At 43.1% G+C, this 27137-nt stretch overlaps 1 protein-coding gene across 10 annotated transcripts in view; it reads right to left on the reverse strand.

Annotated features, from left to right (window-relative positions):
• Positions 1-27137, reverse strand: part of LOC115173984 (nuclear transcription factor Y subunit gamma) — a 42935-nt gene that overhangs the window by 13504 nt on the left and 2294 nt on the right. For 2 of the 10 annotated variants that reach the window (XM_029732537.1, XM_029732534.1), the window contains exons 1-3: positions 5764-5911; positions 1359-1462; positions 1104-1172 (exon numbers count right to left, since the gene is read on the reverse strand). In XM_029732537.1, coding sequence (XP_029588397.1) covers positions 1104-1172; positions 1359-1462; positions 5764-5878 — 288 coding nt within the window. In that variant the 5' untranslated portion in view covers positions 5879-5911. Of the gene's footprint in view, positions 1-1103; positions 1176-1358; positions 1463-5763; positions 5912-9627; positions 9865-10545; positions 10672-27137 lie in introns of those variants that run through there. The other 8 variants (XM_029732538.1, XM_029732535.1, XM_029732536.1 and 5 more) reach the window with 8 other exon arrangements.

A 27137-nucleotide genomic window follows, 5' to 3' on the forward strand; every position in this document is an offset into this window, starting at 1 on the left:
GCTTGTCTATTAAGCTGCTACTGCTTGTCTATTTAGCTGCTACTGCTTGTCTATTTAGCTGCTACTGCTTGTCTATTTAGCTGCTACTGCTTGTCTATTAAGCTGCTACTGCTTGTCTATTTAGCTGCTACTGCTTGTCTATTAAGCTGCTACTGCTTGTCTATTTAGCTGCTACTGCTTGTCTATTTAGCTGCTACTGCTTGTCTATTTAGCTGCTACTGCTTGTCTATTTAGCTGCTACTGCTTGTCTATTAAGCTGCTACTGCTTGTCTATTAAGCTGCTACTGCTTGTCTATTAAGCTGCTACTGCTTGTCTATTAAGCTGCTACTGCTTGTCTATTTAGCTGCTACTGCTTGTCTATTTAGCTGCTACTGCTTGTCTATTTAGCTGCTACTGCTTGTCTATTAAGCTGCTACTGCTTGTCTATTTAGCTGCTACTGCTTGTCTATTAAGTTGCTACTGCTTGTCTATTTAGCTGCTACTGCTTGTCTATTAAGCTGCTACTGCTTGTCTATTAAGCTGCTACTGCTTGTCTATTTAGCTGCTACTGCTTGTCTATTAAGCTGCTACTGCTTGTCTATTAAGCTGCTACTGCTTGTCTATTAAGCTGCTACTGCTTGTCTATTAAGCTGCTACTGCTTGTCTATCGAGCTGCTACTGCTTGTCTATTGAGCTGCTACTGCTTGTCTATTAAGCTGCTACTGCTTGTCTATTGAGCTGCTACTGCTTGTCTATTAAGCTGCTACTGCTTGTCTATTAGCCACTACGGGATTGGTGTGTGTATTGTTGTAAATTGTTAGATATTACTGCACTGTTGGAGCTAGAAACACAAGCATTTCGCTACACCCACAATAACATCTGCTAAACATGTGTATGTGACCAATAAAATTTGATGATATACGATTGCAAATAACATGCCTCCTCAAAGCATTTTCTACAGAATGAGCTAGTGGGTCCTGTGAATCCTCTGTTCATTTCAGCCAGCTGTGGACACCTCAACTACACATTGCCATGTTTTGTAATCTGAATAGGGTGTTGATGAAGACGTCATGGAGTGATCACAGAGAGTGGTGACCTGTGATGTGTAAGCCCCGCCTCCTACCTTCACATCTTCATCCAGCTTCATGATTTTCTTGATTCGGGCGAGAGGCAACTCCTGCACGCGGAAATCCTTCTGAAACAGAGCCAAGGGGTGTTAGGGGCGGGTCATGTGGAAACCACTTGTGAGGTGCGTATGTGTACCACAATGAAGGGTGTGTGTGTTTCTGCAACATCCATGCTTGTGTGTGTGTGTGTGTGTGTGTGTGTGTGTGTGTGTGTGTGTGTGTGAGTGAGACGGAGGGAGGGCGTGACGTACCACCGTGAGGTTCCTGATCTCTTCCATGACGCGGGGCCAGAAAGACTGTAGGTTCTGTTGGGCATCGCTGCCCCCGGCGCCAAACGAATCTGCAGACATGCTCACTGCAGGGGGAGGGAGGGAGAGAGAAAGAGGGAGGAGAGTGGGAGAGACCGAGAGACAGGAAAAGAGTGTGAATGGGCAAAATATCAGATTCAGAAAAAAATTACATATACTATGATTTATTGCATGAATGAACAATGATTTACTGTATGAATGAACAATGATTTACTGTATGAATGAAGAATGATCATGAACAGAGTCGATCAATGAAAGGTGGATGAGTGAATCAAATCTACCAAGAACAGCACACCAGAGTTGACTGACAATGGCAGCCAAAGGCCCCACTGGCTAGAGCTCTAGCAACTCCATAGGAAAACCTTCAATTAGAATACATTGAATTTTAAATATAGGCCGGGCCGTTTCTATTTCTGTTGCCGCCCATCAATCCTTGACATGCCTAACGACAGATCGCTGCATGGCGCAACCACATTAGTAGCCTACAGCTACATCAAACAGGAGGCTAGTCTGTCATGTCACTATGTGGGGTATTAGTGACCCCAAGTCTGAGGACAGGCCTGAGTGCCCCATTTTTTAGGCAGCAGGGATCTTGATCCTGCCATTTAGCTACTTAGCAAACCACATGCATAGCTGGAGCCCTGACTGAACATAATGTATTTGGCACATCTTAGTTAACATATTATAAGCAGTGGGGTAGTGCGCAACCCCCAGAGCTTTAGGACTCCCGCACATTTACTTTTGACAAAAATCATACCGTAGGTAATTGAAAATACCCCGGTATACCGACACAAGCCTAGCTCAGAGTATTCCATTCCCTCGAGTAACAACTCACCCCCACACTCAAGCACCAAAACACACACACCTCCATATCCACATAACTCTGTAACGTGAGGCCTGAGTCTGGCTCCCAGAAAGGGAACACGCCAGGTTACTATGGCATGCCAGGAATTCTGCTGTGAACATTAGCCTGCCTGTCTGAGCCGGTCTACAGTGCAACCTCACCTCTCCCCCTCTTCTTTCCTGGGAATAATGGACAGGCGACAAGAGAAGAGGGAAACACTATAATAGCTGGGTGTGGTGTGTGTCCAGTCAGGGGTGTGTACAGCGGAGCAGCATTAACCCAACACTGAGAAAAAGTGCCACAGGCTGGAACAGGGGGAGGTAAGAGACAGGGAGGGCCGTTGCAGTCCGACAGCTATGCAAACCAGCTATGTGGGTCAAACATGATGATGTGAATATGAGAGAGAGAATGCGAGAGAGAATGTGAGAGAGAGAGAGCGAGAGAGAACAAGAAGAGAGCGAGAAGCATAAAAACATGACCACACAAAGACTCTCTAGTCCTGCCTCTCAGCCATTGGCCACAGCTTAGTCCTGCCTCTCAACCATTGGCCACAGCTTAGTCCTGCCTCTCAACCATTGGCCACAGCTGAGCTCACGTCCTCCATTAGTTCAAAACATTGACAGTATGACAATTAATCAGTTTTGAAGCATGAGCATTCTTTCCTGTTATTTTCAAATAGAGAGTAAATCAATCAGAATAAAGTCAGGGGGGGTGGAGGGGTCGATAAATCAATCAGACCGGGACAGTTATTGTCCTCTAAAAGTGTCTGTGATGAGCTGGACTGCCCAGTGTCTAGTTTCATTTCAAGGTTGATTGAAGTCCTGTCGCAAATCACTAACCCGCTTCCCCTTAGCCGACAAAACAATCCCAGCATTCATGAGGGCACAGATGAAGATAACAATGTTGGGATTTGTAGTCTTATGGTGGAGTCAGGCTAAGCCTACAATGAAGAACCAAATGCCCTTGTTTCTAGTTTACCATACCTGATTTGGTCTGAGTGGGAGAATGACAAAACAAACCATAAAGAACAGTATAATGACATGCCTTCCAGGAAGACTGTTTCATTTGTCTACTTTGTACAGCTCCAAGGCAGCCCAGCATTTCAACAGCGGCGTCAGGAGTTGATCTTGTGATGGATGCAGTAGGAGAGGACATCCGTGTATGCATGTACTGTATGTACACTACTGTTCAAAAGTTTGGGGTCACTTACAAATGTCCTTGTTTTTGAAAGAAAAGCCATTTTTGGGCCCATTAAAATAACATCAAATTGATCAGAAATACAGTGTAGACATTGTTAATGTTGTAGCTGGAAACGGCATATAAAAAAAATAAAATAAAAAGGAATATCTACATAGGCGTACAGAGGCCCATTATCAGCAACCATCACTCCTGTGTTCCAATGGCACATTGTGTTAGCTAATCCAAGTTTATCATTTTAAAAGGATAATTGATCATTAGAAAACCCTTTTGCAATTGTAGTAGCTCAGCTGAAAACTTGTTCTGATTTAAGAAGCAATAAAACTGGGCTTCTTTAGGCTAGTTGAGTATCTGGAGCATCAGCATTTGTGGGTTCGATTCCAGGCTCAAAATGGCCAGAAACAAAGTACTTTCTTCTGAAACTCGTCAGTCTATTCTTGTTCTGAGAAATGAATGCTATTCCATGTGAGAAATTGCCAAGAAACTGAAGATCTCGTACAATGTTGTGCACTACTCCCTTCACAGAACAGCGCAAACGGGCTTTACAACTTTAACAATATCTACACTGTATTTCTGATCAATTTGACGTTATTTTAATGGACAAAAAATGCGCTTAAAATAACGTCAAATTGATCAGAAATACAGAGGTCTGTCGTTCTGCCAACTGAACAAGGCAGTTAACCCACTGTTCCCCGGAAGGCCATCATTGTAAATAAGAATTTGTTCTTAACCGACTTGCCTAGTTAAATAAAGGTTACATTTTAAAAAATTAAAAAAATGTGTATGTGTATTCTCTCCAAATGGTAGCCAGATAAGAAATGATAATTAGACGATTCACTTAACACCATGACAGAGGACTATCTGGCTAATTACCACGGCAACAGTGGGATTTCTGCGGTGGCCCAGGGAGGAAATGGAGAGCGGGAACGGGAATTAAAAGAGCAAACACTTCAATTAATGGAAAGAGATAAATGAATTAATTAATAAATAAACATGTAGGACCTAACCACCACAGCTGTCTCCACTTACACACACACACACACACACACAAAACCTCAGCTGACTGAACTAAATAGCACCGGAGCGGGGCTTTGCTCTCTCGGAGAGAGCATGTGATACAATTATTCATCTCACTGTGTGACCCTACGACCTTCAATATACACACGACGCCCGCCACAGACCAGTTCTCACGTCAATAGACACTCTATGCATATAAGCACTGTAGGCAATAAACCAGGCTCTACTTCTGCAGTCCTAGCCTAGCAGAAACATGATCCAATATCTACGAGTGAGCCTCTCCAAATGGGGACTGATGTCCTTGAAGAGGCAGTGACCAACACATGTCCATTTGGAGCGTCAGGCTGTGGTGTTCAGTGTGATGTAGAGGTAAAGAACAAAATTGGTAGCTACACTGATCGTCGTTCAGTCATTTTTATATATTTTTTCTACGATAGGTGCTCGCGCAAACAAAAAAAAGGTATGTAGACTGTGTTCTCTCTCCACTACACCGCTGGTGATGTTGACTGGTTACACTTGGCTGCACTGGTGTGTCTCTCTACTTGGACCCTATGTCCACATAGCACTGTGACATGATGTAATGTGCTGTACTGTACTGTAATGTGCTGCACTGTGCTGGTCTTTGATATGTGTTCTTCTGCACTGCCATTGCCCTGTTTTTTACTGTGCTATGCTGCACTGTGCTGGCGGTGCTATGCTGCACTGTGCTGGCGGTGCTATGCTGCACTGTGCTGGCGGTGCTATGCTGCACTGTGCTGGCGGTGCTATGCTGCACTGTGCTGGCGGTGCTATGCTGCACTGTGCTGGCGGTGCTATGCTGCACTGTGCTGGCGGTGCTATGCTGCACTGTGTCGCTTTCCTCTCCTCTGCAGTTCCGTTGCCCTTCAGTGGTCAGAGAGAAGAGGAGAGAGATGGCGGTGTACAGTTTCTCCTGACCTGCACCGTGTGCTTCGTCGGCAACACTGACCATCCGCTGCCGCTTCTCCTCCTGCATCCGTCTCTCCCCTTTCTCTCCCCCCTCTATCTCCTCTGAGAAAGTAAAATGGTGTTCAGCAGCAGGATCTGCTGAATCAGCAGCATTGTTGTCCTGCCAAGCCCAGCCTCTCTGCTGCTCTCCCCTGGCAGGTCGGCCACGGACACACTCACAGCAGCGTCATCAGCTTCAGGGCTCAGGTCCAAACTGACAATGACACTCCTTACCTGGGCCCTTCTGGGACTGAACTCGCCCTAGAACATCAGAAAGAACTGGATAGGTGCAAGGAAAATGGTGGAAACTAGAGACGATATTACCATTTTGCCTGTACTGGTCCTGTTCTTGTAGATTCTGCAAGAGGGGAGTCCGAGGTGCAAGAAAGGAGTGACTTTTCAGATTGGAGTGATGCACTGCGGGTAGCTGTTTCTGCATAGGGAGGTGTTCACTGCTCAGGTAAATGCATCGCTGACAGAAAGAACATGAATGAGTAACACTAATGATGAACACTGAGTTAATCGCTTCATTAAATGGCCTGGCTGGTGGATTTTAATGGAGCCAATTACTGTCAGCCACAATTCCATGACCATCACACCACTAGTTTGTCCTATTTCAAACCTCAAGCTTTAGAGTGCATTAACAAAGTAATGCAACCACAGGGGAACTTCACAAAGGGAATAGATTTATTGACTAATGGACAATTAGTGTAGCCTAGCCTATAGCCAAACCTTGGCCTGAGTGAGGACAACATCCAAAAAGGTGTTTTCTAATGTATTCCAATAACATCAGTAGGATATCAATAATGGGCTTCCATGGTATGCAGTAGTCTGTATTGTTTCAAGTAAGGCTAGCATGGAGCAGGTTAAAGGATAAAGATTTTGCAGTCATGGTTCCATGACTCCTCCTGACTGGTTAAAAATGTTGACAGAAGTAGTTCTGGCTAACTCATTAATCCTGACTTGTGAAACTCCCCCAGGAGAGCCTGCACTGAATAACTCTGAAATGTTGAAGAAAAACAAGAATGCATTCAATGGTCAACTACATGCCCATGTGAGGTTTACTTGGCTATGGGCATTGTGTTGTTTTAACACTAACATGATTTGACATAATGTTACTCCTGGATTATTTAGTCAACCTCTAACTGGAATGACCTTTCGGAACAGAGGAATGTAGCCTACCACTTTGCCTTAGGCCAACAACTAAAAAATCCATTCCAAAAACAAAACGTGTAGTTCACTGTTTAACAGACTGGAACTTCTACAGGAAAAAACATTATTTGGTAACCAAATGATTAAATATTCACAGATTTGTAATATGTTGACAGTGTCAATCCCACTTGCCACCTCCATCAACCCCCCTCTCCATTCTCCCCTCCTTGATTGTTGTGAAAATAGTGAAGTGATGAGGGTAGATACAGAGTAAGAGGTCACTAATCAGATCCTCCATCAGAGAAAAAAGAAAGAAAGGGAGAAAGACAGGAGAGAGAAAGAAAGAAGGAGAGAGAATTTCCTCAAAGGACTGCAACAGGACAGGATGTATTGTCGGAATAAAACTATATCCTTATAATGATCCTTAAGGTGACCTACTGCAAAATGTCAGGTGCAAGAGCACACAAACTGCAGTTACTCAACCAAAGGCTATGGCTAGGCTATATAAGCTAGCTAGGCTATCAGTAAATGATGTATGATAAGCCTATAGTGCAAACAGTAAGTGGGTACACATTGCACAAGCTGCATGCAACGTCAATGGCTGAGGTCACATTCTAGAAGCATGAATGCCTTGGTCAACTCAAGGAAAGTCACTAAATACAAGCATTCTAGGATTCTGTTTAGCAGAAAAACACTGTCCCATTCACAGAATCAGCCTTTTTGGGAATGTTTTTGGGGGCAAATAAAACACAATTTCATGCTTTTTCTCCTCGCGTTATGGATTGACATGGGAAGCTCAGTCAAGCTGCTTCATCCAGATCTCAGTGACATCAGCGGGGGAAAGAGTGGGAAGAACATGTGAACATGAACATTTCTAAATAAAGCATTGACATTTTTTTGAACTGACGGAAAAGAAACTGAAAAGAAAAAACCCCTGAAGAATCAATCATGGTTGAATCCTATTATGGGCAAAGCAGCAGCGGCATATCAAACCAAATGCACCTATATTCATTCAGGTCAGAGGTAAACCCCCCCCACACACACACAAATAAGAGAACAGAAATTGGCAGTGTTGCAGCATGCCAGGTAAATTATCTACCCAAGAACAAAAAAAGGAGCCCGGTTCTCGTTCTCAGCCAGTCAGTGAATTACAGACTAACCAACACGTAGCTAGATCTGTATGTGCACGTTGTGATCAGTTTGCGGTGGATGCTGTGCTTGAAGAGAGCCGCGGCCTGTAATAATGTCTGACAGCCAGCCCTGACCCGTGTCAAAGTCGTCCATCCCACTGGCCCTGTGCTGTACTCTGTCCCTGCAAACTTTGCCCTTGGTTCTGCTTCAAACCAACTCCAGGAAGAACTCACTCAGCTCTGATCTCCCAAGGTCATTCAACAGAGGAGAGAGAGAAACCAGAGAGGGAGGGGGAGCGAGAGAGCGAGAGGGGGAAAGAGAGAGGGAAGGGGGAGTGAGAGCGAGCAATAGAGAGCGAGACGGGGAAAGAGAGAACAGGTTTTTCAACTTTCACTGCAGCACTTGCATGGGCGACCCCATTTTCGTCACTTCTTTCCTTTGAGCGCAAAGAAAGACATCTCTGTCCGCAAGTCCCTTATTCCTCATCCCTCACTGTCCTTTCATCCCTCTCTCCGCTGACAGAAAGACTGCGGGAGTCAGTCTCACATTCTTGTGACCTTCATCGAACGCTAGGCCCAGGCAGCTCTGGCACCCACTGCTGCTACCTGCATATCAGCCTCAATAACATAACACCACTAGCAAACTTTACCTGGCAGTTTGGCTCATGTGTTGACAACACACAACATTACATACACACTCAAAACTGGGCTGCCTGCAAGGGCAAAGGAATAAGGCACACAAGACCTGTGTGTAGTCACTTTAGCTGGAGAGTGTGCTTGCTGCAAGTATTTGTGTATGGTCGAGTGTGTCTGTGTGTTTGTTTGGATTTTCATTTACTTTCCCAACCATTTTGCTTACGATGCAGTCCCGCTCACCTGCAAATGATATTCAAATCTCATGCAAACAGTGACGGGAGCTGGGATTTGGCAGCCAGGGCTTCAGCTCTGGAATTATTTACTGTCCTCTGTCTCCCCAACAGGACTTCATTTTGTCAGAGAGAAAGGCACCACTAGAAACGTTCAATTACGGAGGACAGAGCTAAAGATGTTATAAAGATTCCATCTAAAGAGATCTCACAATCACACATCAAAAACCCCACAACTACGAGGTCTCGGATTGTCCCCCAAACATCCAGCAGTCAGCCCAGCAACCATCGTGCCCTCTCCATTGCATCACTGTCAGGCGAGCGTTAACTACGCCCCAAGGACCGGGCCTTGGGACGGGCCCTGGTCAGCAACCGCAGTCACAGCACCGCAACCATCCTGGATGACTTTGAAGTCTGTCTGCCTGTGAGTACAGTGCTGGGCCGGTTTACCACAGCGCTACAGAGTCAATAACCAACACAGCCCAGAGAGAGAAACTAACAGCTGCTAACGTTCTGCTTGAAAGTCCAAAGTCAAAGCAGAGCCGTAGCAGGGTCTCAAATAAACGCCAGCTACGGCTGTTCCACAGAACAAACAGCCTTATTCAATAGAACTTGTCACAATATTAGTAGCCTACATTGTAGTATTCATAGGAAAACATTAACATGACTCAAATCAACTGTGAAAAAACATATATACACATTCGCACCACTTTCAATTCTGCAAAAATGCTATCTAAAGATGTCAACAACACCAATCCTGTACTGGAGTGACAGTTGAAGGACATGAGGGTGGCCAGGCAGACTGCTGTCCGGTGCAGAAATAAACACAACCAAAACACTCAGATTTCTCTCAAGGAGAAAAGTAGAGGACGACAGAAGAGGAGGAGGCGGAGGACAGAGAGAGCATCCCATCTCTGCAGAGAGAGAGATAGATAAAGACGAGTAGAGACAAAGTACACATCGCTAGTGGAGGAGTCCTGCTGTGGTCTAAAACACAGCCAGGTCTGTGCTTACTAGTGTGTTTGAGTGGTCACACTTACCCTGTGCCCTTCATGCTGTGTAGTAGGCTGTGGGAGAGCAGGAGAGAGAAAGGCTGTACTCTACTCTGCATTGTAGAGAAGAGAGGGGGGGCTGGCTGACACACAAAATCTCTGTAACCCTCAACTTCCTCGGGCCCCGGTACCAGGAACAGACAAAAGGCAGTCTGCCTGTCCGCCGCCTTTAAAAAGCATATAGCCTGCCCGACAGAGAGAAGAGCGTTCACCACCACCCCTTTATTCTACCCCTCCCCCTCAACTGAGTCTCCACCGCTCCCCCCCACCACCCTCCTTCTCCTAAACACACACCCCTCTCTCCTGTTTCTCCTCTGACCAAGTCCCCTCATTTGCCCCACAGCTGAGCGTCTCCCTCTTTTTCTCCCTCTCTTCCTATCACTCGTTTCCTCTCCCTCTCGCTCTCCAGGACAGCGACCCTTTCGTTTGTCATTCAGTTGACCCCTGCCTCAGCACACAGGAGGGCAAAAAGAAAAGAAAAGAAGAGAGGTGAAGGAGCGACGAACAGCAGAACAGTGGCGCTCCAGAGTCCCAGTTAAAAAATCTCCTCCGGCCTCCTTGCCCTTTAATATTCAAAAGTAATCAATCTAGCCTGCAACATGATACTCAGACCCCGCCCCTGACCGGGCTCCTGCCCCGCTCTCAGACGATCCCCCAATGACAGGACAAAGCCCTTGCTTTCTATTGGCCGAGCCACATGCTCGTAGGCTCTGACACTTTCCACGCTCCTCCCCCTTCCTCCACCCAACCACCCATTTCACCGCCAGCCAACTTCCTGTTTTAAGTTACCTTGAGCTGAAGGATAGGGGTCAAGGAAAGAAAAGAAAGTTATAAAAAAGCGCGTTAGAGTGAGTGAGGAAGTGGTGGCGCGTTAGAGTGAGTGAGGAAGTGATGGCGGTAGCTTGCCTCTGCATTCTGTGTCCTCCGGTTGATCTTGCGTTTCTCATGGCTGGACGGAGAAGAAAGGAACCACTGGCTGCTCTCTCTGACAACTGTTCCCTGCTTATTTACAATGTCAAACTAAACGTCTCCCTGAGTCCCGCCTCCCCACATCCCGGACTGGCCAGTGATGTAAGCAGCCCTGCCACCCCTGATTGGCCAAGGGGAGTGTCAGAATGGATGCCGCATGTTGAAGCCACATGATTTAAAGAGCAACGGCATATTGAGCAGACACTCCGCCTGATACGTGTGCACAGGCATAAAGTGCACGCCCACAGGCACACACGCTTGTCCTTTCGCTGTCACAGCAGGTAGAGAGAGAATCTCAACATCCAGGCTATCTACTACATATTACAGTAGTCTGTTTAAGTGATACCACAAAAACATAATTGAAAGGTATGTGTCCGTTCATTCACAAAAATGTACTAGAATAACTACTTATTATACAATTAACTTCATGTGAATTAATTAGGCTACACATCCATGCTATCTGATAGTAAGATCCAGATTCAGCAATAGATTAATGAAATACTGAACACCTAGCTCTAGGCTACTAATAAAAACATTTATTTTTATTTTATAGGAGTAGTGGCTAGGGGTATATAAATGCTGTTCTGTTATCTGGCCAGGGGTTAAACAGACAGTCAGCCATGCTGTTCTGTTCTGTTATCTGGCCAGGGGTTAAACAGACAGTCAGCCATGCTGTTCTGTTCTGTTATCTGGCCAGGGGTTAAACAGACAGTCAGCCATGCTGTTCTGTTCTGTTATCTGGCCAGGGGTTAAACAGACAGTCAGCCATGCTGTTCTGTTCTGTTATCTGGCCAGGGGTTAAACAGACAGTCAGCCATGCTGTTCTGTTCTGTTATCTGGCCAGGGGTTAAACAGACAGTCAGCCATGCTGTTCTGTTCTGTTATCTGGCCAGGGGTTAAACAGACAGTCAGCCATGCTGTTCTGTTCTGTTATCTGGCCAGGGGTTAAACAGACAGTCAGCCATGCTGTTCTGTTCTGTTATCTGGCCAGGGGTTAAACAGACAGTCAGCCATGCTGTTCTGTTCTGTTATCTGGCCAGGGGTTAAACAGACAGTCAGCCATGCTGTTCTGTTCTGTTATCTGGCCAGGGGTTAAACAGACAGTCAGCCATGCTGTTCTGTTCTGTTATCTGGCCAGGGGTTAAACAGACAGTCAGCCATGCTGTTCTGTTCTGTTATCTGGCCAGGGGTTAAACAGACAGTCAGCCATGCTGTTCTGTTCTGTTATCTGGCCAGGGGTTAAACAGACAGTCAGCCATGCTGTTCTGTTCTGTTATCTGGCCAGGGGTTAAACAGACAGTCAGCCATGCTGTTCTGTTCTGTTATCTGGCCAGGGGTTAAACAGACAGTCAGCCATGCTGTTCTGTTATCTGGCCAGGGGTTAAACAGACAGTCAGCCATGCTGTTCTGTTATCTGGCCAGGGGTTAAACAGACAGTCAGCCATGCTGTTCTACAAAATAACCTTAACATTAGGATGATCAAAAGTAATGCACTACTTTTGGGTGCCATTAGGGTTCCATTTGGTATGCAAGAATGGTGTTTGGAGGAGCACTGTGTATGGTGTTTGGAGGAACACTGTGTATGGTGTTTGGAGGAGCACTGTGTACGGTGTTTGGAGGAGCACTGTGTACGGTGTTTGGAGGAGCACTGTGTACGGTGTTTGGAGAAGCACTGTGTACGGTGTTTGGAGAAGCACTGTATGGCTAAACATCTGGTTAACAACAGATTAAGAAAATGTCCTGGCACTGAAGTGAGAGATTTTATGTGAGGGGGGGCAAAGCAATTTGCTGAAACAGTTGCTTTTAGCTGGCAGTCTGCACAGATGATGGTGGAATGACCTGAGGCTTATCCTGCATATTACCGCTGCAAATCCCCTACTGTACTGAGAAACAAGCCAGAGAGAGAGAGAGAGAGAGAGAACAAACCTGCTTCATTAATGAACAAACCAGGGGGAGGGGAGGCGGAAGGAAGGACAGAGGAGAGTGTTGCTACAGGAAGTGGGGGGGTGGAGAGCGAGAGAGAGAGCAAACCTTCTCCATTAATTAACAATCAAGGGAAAGGGGGAGGCAGAAGGATGTAGAAGGAAGGACAGAAAGGAGAGTGTTGTTACAGGATGGGGGGTGGGATCTCTTTCATATACCAGCTATTTCGTGTTTCAGAAAGGCATAAAAAAATAAGTAAAAAATAAAAACGTGGAAAAATAAAAGCCACCTAAAAACCTAGAGGAAGGCGGACCTAGAGGAAGGCGGACCTAGAGGAAGGTGGACCTAGAGGAAGGTGGACCTAGAGGAAGGTGGACCTAGAGGAAGGCGGACCTAGAGGAAGGCGGACCTAGAGGAAGGTGGACCTAGAGGAAGGTGGACCTAGAGGAAGGTGGACCTAGAGGAAGGCGGACCTAGAGGAAGGCGGACCTAGAGGAAGGCGGACCTAGAGGAAGGTGGACCTAGAGGAAGGCGGACCTAGAGGAAGGCGGACCTAGAGGAAGGCGGACCGCAGGTGCTTTTATTTGGCCCCCCAAGTTTTCTGAGAAAAATAAAATAAAATTGTTGTGTGGAATTTTCATTGTTGGACATTAAAGATTGGAGAAACCCCAGGAAATTAGCTCTAAGTGATTTTAATTTAAGAAATGTGTTCCCAAGTATTCCCACGCATAATAGAGAGACGTGATCGTATACAAATGTAAGAAAGGTTTGAAATGATTATGTTTTAGTCAAACATATCTATTTGGGCTTCTTGCGATCAATCTGCAGTCTACAAATTATTTGTATTTATATTCCTGTCCCCTGACCATCCGCGGTTGAATCTTGTTGATGATCCCTGACCTAGTGGGTCTTCACACATACTTTTTTGCAAAGATACCATTGGCTACACAAATTACTGCAGTGACACGTCTCGCCTGCTACCTCCGGAGTTCGAGCACGACACTAGCCTGACAGTTGCCCCCCTCTAAGCAGTGCAATGTAAACAGAATTGTCTCATTGAGCCAACACTCAAAGTAAAAATTGTAATAGCAGAGAAATGTTTTTGAAACCGCTGGAATGTACAGACATTTACCTTCTTTTTTTTAAACTTATTTTATTTAGTTTTACCTGAAATTGTAGTGACAGCCTGTTACATTCTGAAATTGCCGCCATAGCTTTAAATCGCAACAGTGGTCTTTTTTGTTTTTCTTGACTGCACTGAGCCACCAACATCCACGTCCAGGCAAGAAGCAACTCCCAAGGGAATTATCAATGTTTTAGGTTCAATTTGCTTTTGCCTCTTATAAAGGCCTAAACACTTCCATGATATTTTTAAATTAAGCCTGGTTTGTTAAGATAACTTGAATTTGCTAGTGTTAGCATAATGTCAGCACGTTGATGTGAGAAAGAAATTATTTTGTTCAGCTAGTTATCTAGCTTGCTAGCTAACGTTACCTAGCTGTGTAGCCCAGGGTTTCCGTTAGATGGCAATTGCTGGCTTTTGGTGTATAAAAAAATGAAAAGCCGATAACTAAAACTGTTGCTGGCCATAATGACCTGTAGAAAAAAAATGCTAAATAATGCTTTTTATTCATTGATGGAAATACCAGTCAATGGAAATACATTGGATCGTCATGCTTATCAGTCTACATGTTATTTGCATAATTTAGTGGAATTCAAATTCTCACACACACACAGCGTGTGAATGGGATTTCTCCTGCTGCTGGTTGCTGCTGAAGTAAAACATGTGCTTTTGTAAGCATTCAGTGCGCAACAATTCTAAATGCAATCGTGTTAAAAACTATTTTGGTGCAAGATTAAAAAGAGCTACTATTTTTATTTCTCAACTGGTAATTGAAGCACACCTCCCATTCACCATCAAGTGCAGGCAACAGACTATCAGCACGTCACACAACACTTTACAATGTGAGCTGGAGGCAGTATGCATTTTGAAATCATACAGTACTTAATTGTTTAAATATTAATGTTTTATTTCATATTATGAAACATGTCTTACTCTGCTTCAAAGTAGGTTATAGGAAAAATCCGACCATGGAAATGTGGAGGCAATTCAATTGGAAAGACTTCAAAGGCTGTCCGTGAGTTTCAAGTTAGCGTGCAAGTTATGATGTGCATTTTCGCAGAACAGTTTCAATTAAATAATATGGTTTTTCCTTTCTCAAAATCCTTCTCACGTGGTTCATCATAAAAATCAGAATTAAAATGAGAAAAATCTTTTTAAAAGTTTCAAAGTCAACTAATCCGAGATCACCAGCCTCTGCCGTATGGACAGATTGATACACCGTGATCCATTGGCAGCTAAAGAAATGAGCGCATGGAACTCATAGCCTGTAGGCCAATGGCCAATGCAGCTATTGAACGTTTCCAACGTTGCAGGAGCTGCGTTTACTTTGCTTTGTTCCGGGACAATGTGGACCACGTTGACTTTCAATGTAGCAACTGCTTGCTTGCGGAGGACAACAGGAGCGAAGTAGCTACTCTTAGCAAGCAAGTAGCAAACCTACATAAGCTACTGGGGAACCCACGCCCACCTACCTTTTATTTTTCTTCCACCCCAGTAGCCGGACGCTGCTCTGGTCTGGTGAAAGTTTCGCTGCCGTGTCAGCTCTCCACAGCCGACTGGCCGGTGCTAGGCAGGGTTTCATCCCTGAAGGGGTCTCTCCCTTCCCTGGAGAATGGAGCTGATCTCGACCCAACCAACCAGCCATGGAGGTACGTCACTCGCCGTGGAAGTCGAAGAAGGCGTCCTCTGGCAACGGGGGTCTCCATGGAGATGTTGAGCCCGGAACTGACAGACCAGAAACAGCTTTGCCGCCCTGGATCCAGAGGTTCCGGCGCCTTCGTCCGTGGTGGCTTCTCAATTAAGATAGGATCCGGAGGTACCTGCGTCTTCGGTTCTGTCTCCCTCTCCGGTGGCTTCTACCTCAGGTTCAGATCCTCGGAGCTGCTTGAGAGACCGTGCCATTCAACATCACCAGCTGTCGTCATAGGCAGCTCTATGGTGAGAAACATCTCGGTCCCCAAGGGAAAAACCCTGTGCTACCCAGGAGCACGAGTACAGGAAATAACAAGGCTGCTTCCGACTGTTCTACCACAGATGCCAAGAGCCGACACTGTTGTAGTCCATGTGGGGTCAAACGGCATCAGGAGGGCTAGCTCTGAACATTTCAAAATGGATTTTAAAGAACTGATTTTAGCATTAAAAGACTCCAAAAAACAGCCAATAATTTCAGGTCCAGTATCATCGTTGGGCCGTGGGTGTGAAAGATTCAGCAGACTGCTGGCATTATACATCTGGCTAAAAGACTACTGTAGCTCTGCTGGAGTCACTTTAATTGATAACTTTGACAACTTCTGGAAACAGAAGATACTATACAGGAATGACGGAGTCCATCCAAATCATCTTGGCTCCTGGACTCGCATTTCAAGGTAGCGTTGAAACAATGACTGGTAAATGATCCAAGACCAGCTCAGTTAATCCCTACCACTGTGACAATGAGTCGTCATAATGCTGCATCAAATGTACAGTTGAAGTCGGAAGTTTACATACACCTTAGCCAAATACATTTAAACTCCATTTCATAATTCCTGACATTTAATCCTAGTAAAAATTCCCTGTCTTAGGTCAGTTAGCATCACCACTTTATTTTAAGAATGTGAAACGTCAGAATAATACTAGAGAATGATTTATTTCAGCTTTTATTTATTTCATTCCCAGTAGGTCAGAAGTTTACATACACTCAATTAGTATTTGGAAGCATTGCCTTCAAATTGTTTAACTTGGATCAAACATGCCGGGTATCCTTACACAAGCTTCCCACAATAAGTTGGGTGAATTTTGGCCCATTCCTCCTGACAGAGCTGGTGTAACTGAGTCAGGTTTGTAGGCCTCCTTGCTCGCACACTTTTTCAGTTCTGCCAACAAATGTTCTATAGGATTGAGGTCAGGGCATTGTGATGGCCACTCCAATACCTTTACTGTTGTCCTTAAGCCATTTTGTAACAACTTTGGAAGTTTGCTTGGAGTCATTGTCCATTTGGAAGAATCATTTACGACCAAGCTTTAACTTCCTGACTGATGTCTTGAGATGTTGCTTCAATATATCCACATAGTTTTCCTTCCTCATGACGCCACCTATTTTGTGAAGTGCACCAGTCCCTCCTGCAGCAAAACACCCCCACAACATGATGTTGCCATCACCGTGTTTCACGGTTGGGATGGTGTTCTTCGGCTTGCAAGCGTCCCCTTTTTCCTCCAAACATAACGATGGTCATTATGGCCAAACAGTTCTATTTTTGTTTCATTAGACCAGAGGACATTTCTCCAAAAAGTACGATCTTTATCCCCATGTGCAGTTGCAAACCGTAGTCTGGCTTTTTTATGACGGTTTTGGAGCAGTGGCTTCTTCCTTTCTGAGTGGCCTTTCAGGGTATGTCGATATAGGCCTTGTTTTACTGTGGATATAGATACTTTTGTACCTGTTTCCTCCAGCATCTTCACAAGGTCCTTTGCTGTTGTTCTGGGATTGATTTGCACTTTTTGCACCAAAGTACGTTCATCTCTAGGAGACAGAACGCGTCTCCTTCCTGAGCGCAATGAAGGCTGCATGGTCCCATGGTGTTTATACTTGCGTGCCATTGTTTGTACAGATGAACGTGGTACCTTCAGCCATTTGGAAATTGCTCCCAAGGATGAACCAGACTTGTGGAGGTCTACAAAACATTTTCTGAGGTCTTGGCTGATTTCTTTACATTTTCCCATGATGTCAAGCAAAGACGCACTGAGTTTGAAGGCAGGCCTTGAAATACATCCACAGGTACACCTCCAATTGACTCAAATGATGTCAATTAGCCTATCAGAAGCTTCTAAAGCCATGACATAATTTTCTGCAATTTTCCAAGCTGTTTAAAGGCACAGTCAACTTAGGGTATGTAAACTTCTGACCCACTGGAATTGTGATACAGTGAATTATAAGTGATATAATCTGTCTGTAAACAATTGTTGGACAAATTACTTGTGTCATGCACAAAGTAGATGTCCTAACCGACTTGCCAAAACTATAGTTTGTTAATAAGACATTTGTGGAGTGGTTGAAAAACAAGTTATAATGACTCCAACCTAAGTATGCAAACTTCCGACTTCAACTGTACATGATCATAGGGGCATTGGCAAACACAATGCAAGTAATTTAATTTATGTACCCCTAATTGCACCAATAACATCTGTTTATCCTACAGCTATTGTAAGCAGTAATCATGAGCCTATAAACCAGAGTTACACTGTTAGCACTGAGGCAGTTAGCACTGACCACTTTATGCAGCTCACCCTGCACTATCAGCTCCAATGTAAATAACCTGAGTAAGTCTACCTCTGATAAGCTTCCCAGTAAAGCATTAAAAACAATCAAGCAAGCCAGAAAAGTGCTTTAAAAAAGCCCATATTAACATATGTAGCCGAAGAAACAAGGTCCATGAAGTCAATAACTTGCTTGTAACAGATTACATTCATATTCTGACTATCTCTGAAACTCACTTAGATAATACCTTTGATGATACAGTGGTAGCAATAAATGGTTATAACATCTACGGAAAAGACAGAAATTCCTACGGAGGCAGTGTTGAGGTCTATACTCAGATCCACATTCCTGTAAAGCTTAGAGACAATCTAATGTTAAATACTGTTGAAGTAATACGGTTACAGGTTCATCTACCTCACCTAAAGCCCATTCTTGTGGGTAGCTGCTATAGACCATCAAGTGCTAACAGTCAGTATCTGGATAATGTGTGAAATGCTTGATAATGTATGTGATATCAACAGAGAAGAATATTTTCTGGGTGATTTAAATATTGGACTGGCTATCATCAAGCTGCCCACTCAGAAAAAAACTTAAACAGGGTAGTTACAAAGAGTACAGGAATTAAATCATCAACATATATTGATCACATTTTAACTAACGCTAAAGATATTTGCATTAAAGCAGTATCCAAATCCATAGGATGTAGTGATCACAATATAATAGCCATATCTAGGAAAACCAAAGTTCCAAAGGCTGGGCCTAATATAGTGTATAAGATGTCATACAATACATTTTGTAATGATTCATATGTGGATGATGTAAAGAATATTTGCTGATCTGTGGTGTGTAATGAGGAGCAACCAGACGCTGCACTTGACGCATTTATGAAAATACTTATTCCAGTTACTAATAACCACGCACCCATTAAGAAAATGACTGTAAAAACTGTTAAATCCCCTTGGACTGATGAGGAATTGAAAAATTGTATGGTTGAGAGTAGAGGTCAACCGATTATGATTTTTTGATACCGATACCGATTATTGGATGATCCAAAAAAAGCCGATACCGATTAATCGGCCAAGGGTTTTTTTTTTTTTTTTTTTTTTGGAATGATGACAATTACAACAATACTGAATTAACACTTATTTTAACTTAATATAATACATCAATAAAATCAATGTAGCCTCAAATAAATAATGAAACATGGTCAATTAGGGTTAAATAATGCAAAAACAAAGTGTTGGGGAAAAAAAGTAAAAGTGCAATATGTGCCATGTAGAAAAGCTAACGTTTAAGTTCCTTGCTCAGAACATGAGAACATATGAAAGCTGGTGGTTCCTTTTAACATGAGTCTTCAATATTCCCAGGTAAGAAGTTTTAGGTTGTAGTTATTATAGGAATTAAAGGACTATTTCTCTCTATACGATTTGTATTTCATATACCTTTGACTATTGGATGTTCTTATAGGCACTTTAGTATTGCCAGTGTAACAGTATAGCTTCCGTCCCTCTCCTCGCTCCTACCTGGGCTCAAACCAGGAACACATCGACAACAGCCACCCTCGAAGCAGCGTTACCCATGAAGAGCAAGGGGAACAACTACTCCAAGTCTCAGAACGAGTAACGTTTGAAACGTAAAATTCTGGCAAATTAGTTCGCAACGAGCCAGGCGGCCCAAACTGTTGCCTATACCCTGACTCTGCGTGCAATGAACGCAAGAGAAATGACACAATTTCACCTGGTTAATATTGCCTGCTAACCTGGATTTCTTTTAGCTAAATATGCAGGTTTAAAAATAGATACTTTGTGTATTGATTTTAAGAAGGGCATTGATGTTTATGGTTAGGTACAGTCGTGCAACGATTGTGCTTTTTTCACAGATGCGCTTTTGTTAAATCATCCCCCGTCATCCCCCGTTTGGCGAAGTCGGCTGTCTTTGTTAGGAAGAAATAGTCTTCACAGTTCGCAATGAGCCAGGCGGCCCAAACTGCTGCATATACCCGGACTCTGTTGCAAGAGAAGTGACACATTTTCCCTAGTTAAAAGAAATTCATGTTAGCAGGCAATATTAACTAAATATGCAGGTTTAAAAATGTATACTTGTGTATTGATTAGAAGAAAGGCATTGATGTTTATGGTTGGAGCAACGTGTACCTAAGCGATTATATGCAACGCAGGACAGGCTAGATAAACTAGTAATATCATCAACCATGTGTAGTTAACCTCTCTTGGGTAGGGGGCAGTATTTTCACGGCCGGATGAAAAACGTACCCAAATTAAACGGCCTACTACTCGGGCCCAGGATCTAGAATATGCATATTATTAGTAGATTTTGATAGAAAACACTCTGAAGTTTCTAAAACTGTTTGAATGATGTCTGAGTATAACAGAACTCATATGGCAGGCAAAAACCTGAGAAAAATCCAACCAGGAAGTAGGAAATCTGGTTCTTGTAGTCTTTTCAAGTCATTGCCTATCTAACACAGTGACTTAGTCATTGCAGTTCCTAAGGCTTCCACTAGATGTCAACAGTCTTTAGAACCTAGTTTCAGGCTTTTGCAGTGAACAGAGAGCGAACAAGAAGGCCGGGAAGTTGGTGACTCAGAAAATGACAGTTTTGTGGCGCACGTTCACGTGATGAGTTATCTGTGTTCCAAAACGTTTTTCAAGACATTGGAGTCGTCCGGTTGGAATATTATTGAAGTTTTATGTTAAAAAGGCCCTAAAGATTGTTGATATACAACATTTGACATGGTTCAACGAATGTAAATATAACTTTTTTTAAAACTTTTCGTCGTCAAATTTTGGCCGCGCTTCCTACATTTGGAGTAGCTTACTGAACGTGCAAACAACAAGGAGGTATTTGGACATAACTTATGGACTTTATCAAACAAAACAACATTTATTGTGGACCTGGGAATTCCTGGAAGTGCCTTCTGATGAAGATCATCAAAGGTAAGTGAATATTTATAATGCTATTTATGATTTTAGATGACTCCAAAATGGCGGATATCTGTATTGCCTGGTGTATGTTTCTGAGCGCCGTACTCAGATTATTGCAAAGTGTGCTTTCCCCGTGAAGCTTTTTTGAAATCTGTCACAGCGGTTGCATAAAGGAGATGGTTATCTATAATTCTTTGAATAACAGTTTAATATTTTATCAACGTTTATGATGAGTATTTTTGTAAATTGTTGTGCTGATTCACCGTCAGTATTGGAGGCAAAATATTTTCTGAACATCACGCGCCAATGTAAAATGCTGTTTTTGGATATAAATATGAACTTTATCGAACAAAACATACATGTATTGTCTAACATTGAGTCCTAGGAGTGTCATCTGATGAAGATCGTCAAAGGTTAGTGCTTAATTTTAGCTGAATTTCTGGTATTTGTGACCCCTCTCCTGCTTGGAAAATGGCTGTGTGGTTTTTCTTGTGTTGTACCTGTCCTAACATAATCTAACTTTATGCTTTCGCCATAAAGCATTTTTGAAATCGGACAATGTGGTTACATTAAGGAGAAGTGTACCTTTAAAATGGTGTAAAATAGTTGTTTGTTTGAGAACTTTGAATTATGACATTTTGTTGTTTTGAATTTGGCGCTCTGATTTTTCACTGGCTGTTGAATAGTGTGAACCGTGGGTGGGATGCTAGCGTCCCACCTGCCCAAGAGAGGTTAACTAGTGATTATGATTGATTGATTGTTTTTTATAAGATAAGGTTAATGCTAGCTAGCAACTTACCTTGGCTTCTTACTGCATTCGCGTAACAGGCAGGCTCCTCGTGGAGTGCAATGTAAAGCAAGTGGTTAGAGCGTTGGACTAGTTAACCGTAAGGTTGCAAGATTGAATCCCCGAGCTGACAAGGTAAAAATCTGTCGTTCTGCCCCTGAACAAGGCAGTTAACCCACCGTTCCTAGGCCGTCGTTGAAAATAAGAATGTGTTCTAAACTGACTTGCCTAGTTAAATAAAGGTTACACACACACACACACACACACACACACACACCACACTGACCAAAAATGTATTTTGTTGGCATTTACATATGTCACCATTACCAGTAAAACATAATCAAAACTAGAGGTCGACTGATTAATCGGAATGGCCGATTTAATTAGGGCAGATTTCAAGTTTTCATAACAATCGGAAATCGGTATTTTTGGACACCGATTTGGCCGATTCTTTTTTTTCTTTAACACCTTTATTTAACTAGGCAAGTCAGTTAAGAAGAAATTCTTATTTACAATGACGGCCTACCCCAGCCAAACCCGGACAACGCTGGGCCAATTGTGCACCGCCCTATGGGACTCCCAATCAAGGCCGGATGTGACACAGCCTGGATTCGAACCAGGGACTGTAGTGACACCTCCTGCACTGAGATGCAGTGCCTTAGACCGCTGTGTCCGTGTGTGTGTGTTAACTATTTAACTGTACTAGAATGCTTAAAAGGCCGTTCAAATTTTAAATATCGGTTATCGGTATCGTTTTTTTTTGGCAAGGAAAATATCGGATATCGGTCAAAAATGTCATATCGGTGCATCACTAGTACATACCCCAACCAGAAGCCATGGATTACAGGCAACATCCACACTGAGCTAAAGGCTAGAGCTGCCGCTTTCAAGGAGCGGGACTCTAATCCAGAAGCTTATAAGAAATCCCACTATGCACTCCGATGAACCATCAAACAGGCAAAGCGTCAATACGGGACTAAGATCGAATTGTACTACACCGGCTCTGACGCTCGTCGGATGTGGCAGGGCTTGCAAACCATTCTCTGATAAGAGTCAGTGCACACAAAAATGTGGTTCACAATAACTGGCAGTCAGCACGCGTAAATGTAAACAATGAATATGATGCTGATTTCAGTTAAATGGCCATTAGCAAAATGTAAAGAAAAATGTCTGGTTGAATTGGAGACTTCAGTGAGTTCTGTCGAGTGTGACTTCTTGTGCATAGCTTGCTACAGATTGGTTATATCACATTATCTGGTGTACAAAGATTTACTGGAAGTTACAGGATATGTACTGTTTGGTGTAGCACAGAGAATTTCCAACCAACCTTAACTTGGTGATACTGTCTTTGTTCTCTACATTTTTAAAAGGTAATTGTCCAGTTGCAAGTGGTTTGATTGAATTTAGAAAATGCTTCATTATTAAAATAAAATTTTGCTCCATAAAGTAATCCAACAATGTGTACTCCGCCATCTTGCCAATTTCAAATCTTCTCTTCTTCGGTATAATGGAATTCGCAACAATTATGTGTGCATTCCACCTACTGTAGAGGTGGATAATAATAATCCGAAAAGGAAAAAAATGCAGGGTAAATTTGTATTTCTTTTTTAAATATAAATTCCATACAAACTATCAATAATGAAATGTTCAACTAAATCAGCCTGCTTTTCTGTTTTAATCAGGTTCAGAAGGATCCTGTGATGGAGGGACATATCCTGGCAACAGTAGTCCTTGCAGTGCTTCTGCCGTTAAGTCTTGGAGGCCCAAAAACTTGTCCAGCTTCTTGAACTTGTGCAGTACAATTAATAACTGTGGCTATAAATGCAACAAAATCTACCTTCACAATAAGTTTATCCAGATCACTTGATTGACGTATAACATTTGCAACTTGTTGTGGTGCATCCACCGCCATATCTTCTTCAGAACTGTGGCCTCTTGCCCCTTCAACTCTCATCACCGCCTCCACATAGGAGATTTGCTGTACAGCCCTGATCCTTGACACCTCAACCTCTTTCACCCTAACTGGGCACTCAGGGAATTCAGAAATATGATCCCCACCACAGTTGCAACATTTTACATTCAGACTCTTCAATAACATTTTCCTTCCGTCTGCAAACACTTGACACATGGCCCAACTTTTTACACGTCTTGCACTGAATCAAGGTTTGCACAAACGCTCTTACGGCGTATTCTATACAGTGCATTTGGAAAGTATTCAGACCTCCTGCCTTTTTCCACATTTTGTTACGTTACAGCCTTATTCTAAAATGTATTAAATTGTTTTTTCTCTCAATCTACACACAATACCCAATAATGACAAAGCAAAACAGTTTTTTTTAAATACTGAAATATCACATTTCAATAAGTACTCAGACCCTTTACTCAGTGCTTTGCTGAAGCACCTTTGGCAGCGATTACAGCCTCGAGTCTTCTTGGAATGACGCTACAAGCTTGGCACACCTGTATTTGGGGGGTTTCTCTAATTCTCCTCTGCAGGTCCTCAAGCTCTGTCAGGTTGGATGGGGAGCGTCACTGTACAGCTATTTTCAAGTCTCTCCAGAGATGTTTGATCGGGTTCAAGTCCGGGCTCTGGCTGGGCCACTTCAGGACATTTAGAGACTTGTCCCGAAGCCACTCCTGCGTTGTCTTGGCTGGAGGGGTCATTGTGCTGTTGGAAGACAAACCTTCACCCCAGTCTGAGGTCCTGAGCGCTCTGGAGCAGGTTTTCATCAAGGATCTCGCTGAACTTTGCTCCATTCATCTCTCCCTCAATCCTGACTAGTCTCCCAGTCCCTGCCGCTGAAAAACATCCCCACAGCATGATGCTGCCACCAACGTGCTTCACCTTAGGGATGGTGCCAGGTTTCCTCCAGACTTGACGCTTGGCATTGAGGCCAAAGAGTTCAATCAGACAAGGGAATCTTGTTTCTCTTGGTATGAGAGTCTTTAGGTGCCTTTTGGCAAATCCCAAGCGGGCTGTCATCTGCCTTTTACTGAGGAGTGGCTTCCGTCTGGACACTACCATAAAGATCTGATGGGTGGAGTGCTGAAGAGATGGAGAACCTTCCAGAAGGACAACCATCTCCACAGAAGAACTCCGGAACTCTGTCAGAGTGACCATCAGGTTCTTGGTCATCTCCCTGACCAAGACCCTTCTCCACCGATTGCTCAGTTTGGTCGGGCAGCCAGCTCTAGGAAGGAAACATGGTGGTTCCAAACATCTTCAATTTAAGATGATGGAGGCCACTGTGTTCTTGGGGACCTTCAAAGCTGCAGAAATGTTTTGGTACCCTTCCTCAGATCTGTGCCTTGACTCAATGCTGTCTCCGAGCTCTACGGACAAGTCCTTCAACCTCAGGGCTTGGTTTTTGCTCTGACATGCACGGTCAACTGTGGGACCTTATATAGACAGGTGTATGCCTTTCCAAATCATGTCCAATCAATTGAATTTACCACAGGTGGACTCCAAACAAGTTGTAGAAACATCTCATGGATGATCAATGAAAACAGGATGCACCTGAGCTCAATTTTGAGTCTCATAGCAAAGGGTCTGAATACTTAAGTTTTTTTTATTTTTATGAACAATGCAAAAAATCTAAAAACCTGTTTTCGCTTTGTTATTATGGGGTATTGTGTGTAGACTGACGAGGAATAACATTAATTGAATCAATTTTAGAGTAAGGCTGTAACGTAACAAAAATGTTGAAAAAGTAATGTGCTCTGACTACTTTCTGAATGCACTGTATATCCCAACTTTACATAGGGTGGTAAATAGTCATCAAACATCAATAATACAGATAAACTTTGCTCCTTTTCCCCCATACGGGTCAAGCCACGTACATTAACTACTCCTGGAATTTTCGGTCTAAGATATTGTTTATCAATGTCCAACGGGATGCCAGAGATGACACCTTTTACCGGTACCCTACTCCGAAAATCAAAGCTGTCTACTTCATGCGTCGATAAACCACAATTCACGCTCCTTTTGCTCTTTAGATACACACGATATCAACACCATACCACTCCTTTGTTGCTTTGACCGCATCCACTTTTCCCAACTCCTTTTTAACCATCCTCTTGACTTCAAAAGGGTTTCCAAAATAAACACCTTTATCCAAAAAACGTATTCCAACAAACAACGATTCAGACTCATTTTCCACAACAATCTTTGCCCTTTTTGTTCCATTCTTGGAACTTCACTGTTGTCCATTTTCAACTTCAAAATGACAGTTCTGCTTCCACCATCTCCCTTTCAAATCTTCTCTTATTGATTGAGACAGGTGGGTCCACCCCTAAGTGCAGCATGTCACGATGACACTCACCTGTCTCGATCAATGAGAGAAGATATAAAAAAGACAAAATGGTTGCGTACACATTGTTGGATTACATCCTGGAGCAATAATTATATTTTTTTCTAAATTCAAAATTAACCACCTACAACTGGACATGGATATTTTAGAAGATACATGTTTGTCCAAATCGAGAATGAAGATAGTATCGCCAAGTTAAGGTTGGTCAAAAATTCTCTGAGCTACACCAAACAGTACCTATCCTGTAACTCCCAGTAATGGATACCAAAAAGCTTTGGTTATATCACATTATCTGGTGTAACAATCTGTAGCTAACTAGTTAGTCATTTTTTTCAATCCAACAACATGCAACACTGAAGATAAACATTTAGCTACCTAGCTAACATTCGACAACAAAAATTATTAGGCGGATGTTACAGCTATAGAGATCCTATTCAATTACTAGAGGGCTATTAGTCCAAGGGCCACCCACCAAAAAAAGGCTTCAGAAAAGGAATTCAGTGACCCAGGAAACAAAACTGCAAAGTTTCTACATCATTATGTAGATAATGTTATGAATATGAACCCTGTGGTTCAAAACTTGCAAATTAATTAAATATTATAAATCAAAATGTACAATTTCGTAATCAGAGCGGTTTTGGGAAATTTCCCCTAGAAACATTATGAGGTTGCCATGTTACACCTTGGTTACAATTGTTACACATGTTCCATTGTCCATGTTTGCAGAAAGCAACATATGTACCGGACTGGAGGAATCCCAAAATCGATTTTTCTCAGATGCCAGAACAACACTTTACATAGCTGTCGGGACCTTGAATGTTTTGAGAACTGAGTTAGCTAGCAAACATGGTTCTGTCTTTAGTTTGGCTATCAGGCAAAAGCAATGAGGGCCCTTGTAGGCGAAATACAGCTGCTATGTATTAACTGTCTTATATTAACTGAGAAACCACTGTACATGGTTAAAACATATTTCCTCTTTTCTGGATCAGTAAAGGACCGGTAACATGTGTCGCTTGAGTTTACGCAAGGACGAACACCGAAACTCACAAATAGTTCTGTGTGGCAGAGTGGAACAAAATTAACCAAGTTGAAACATAGCAACATCCGACCGTTGTTAGGGAAATGACCCAAGATTGATGCTAAAAATCTTGACTTTTATACAAAAATGTAATGTGTAACTAAGTTTTGGACCACACAGTGTTCATATTCA

The sequence above is a fragment of the Salmo trutta genome, chromosome 34, assembly GCF_901001165.1.
Source record: "Salmo trutta chromosome 34, fSalTru1.1, whole genome shotgun sequence".
Classification (NCBI taxonomy): domain Eukaryota; kingdom Metazoa; phylum Chordata; class Actinopteri; order Salmoniformes; family Salmonidae; genus Salmo; species Salmo trutta.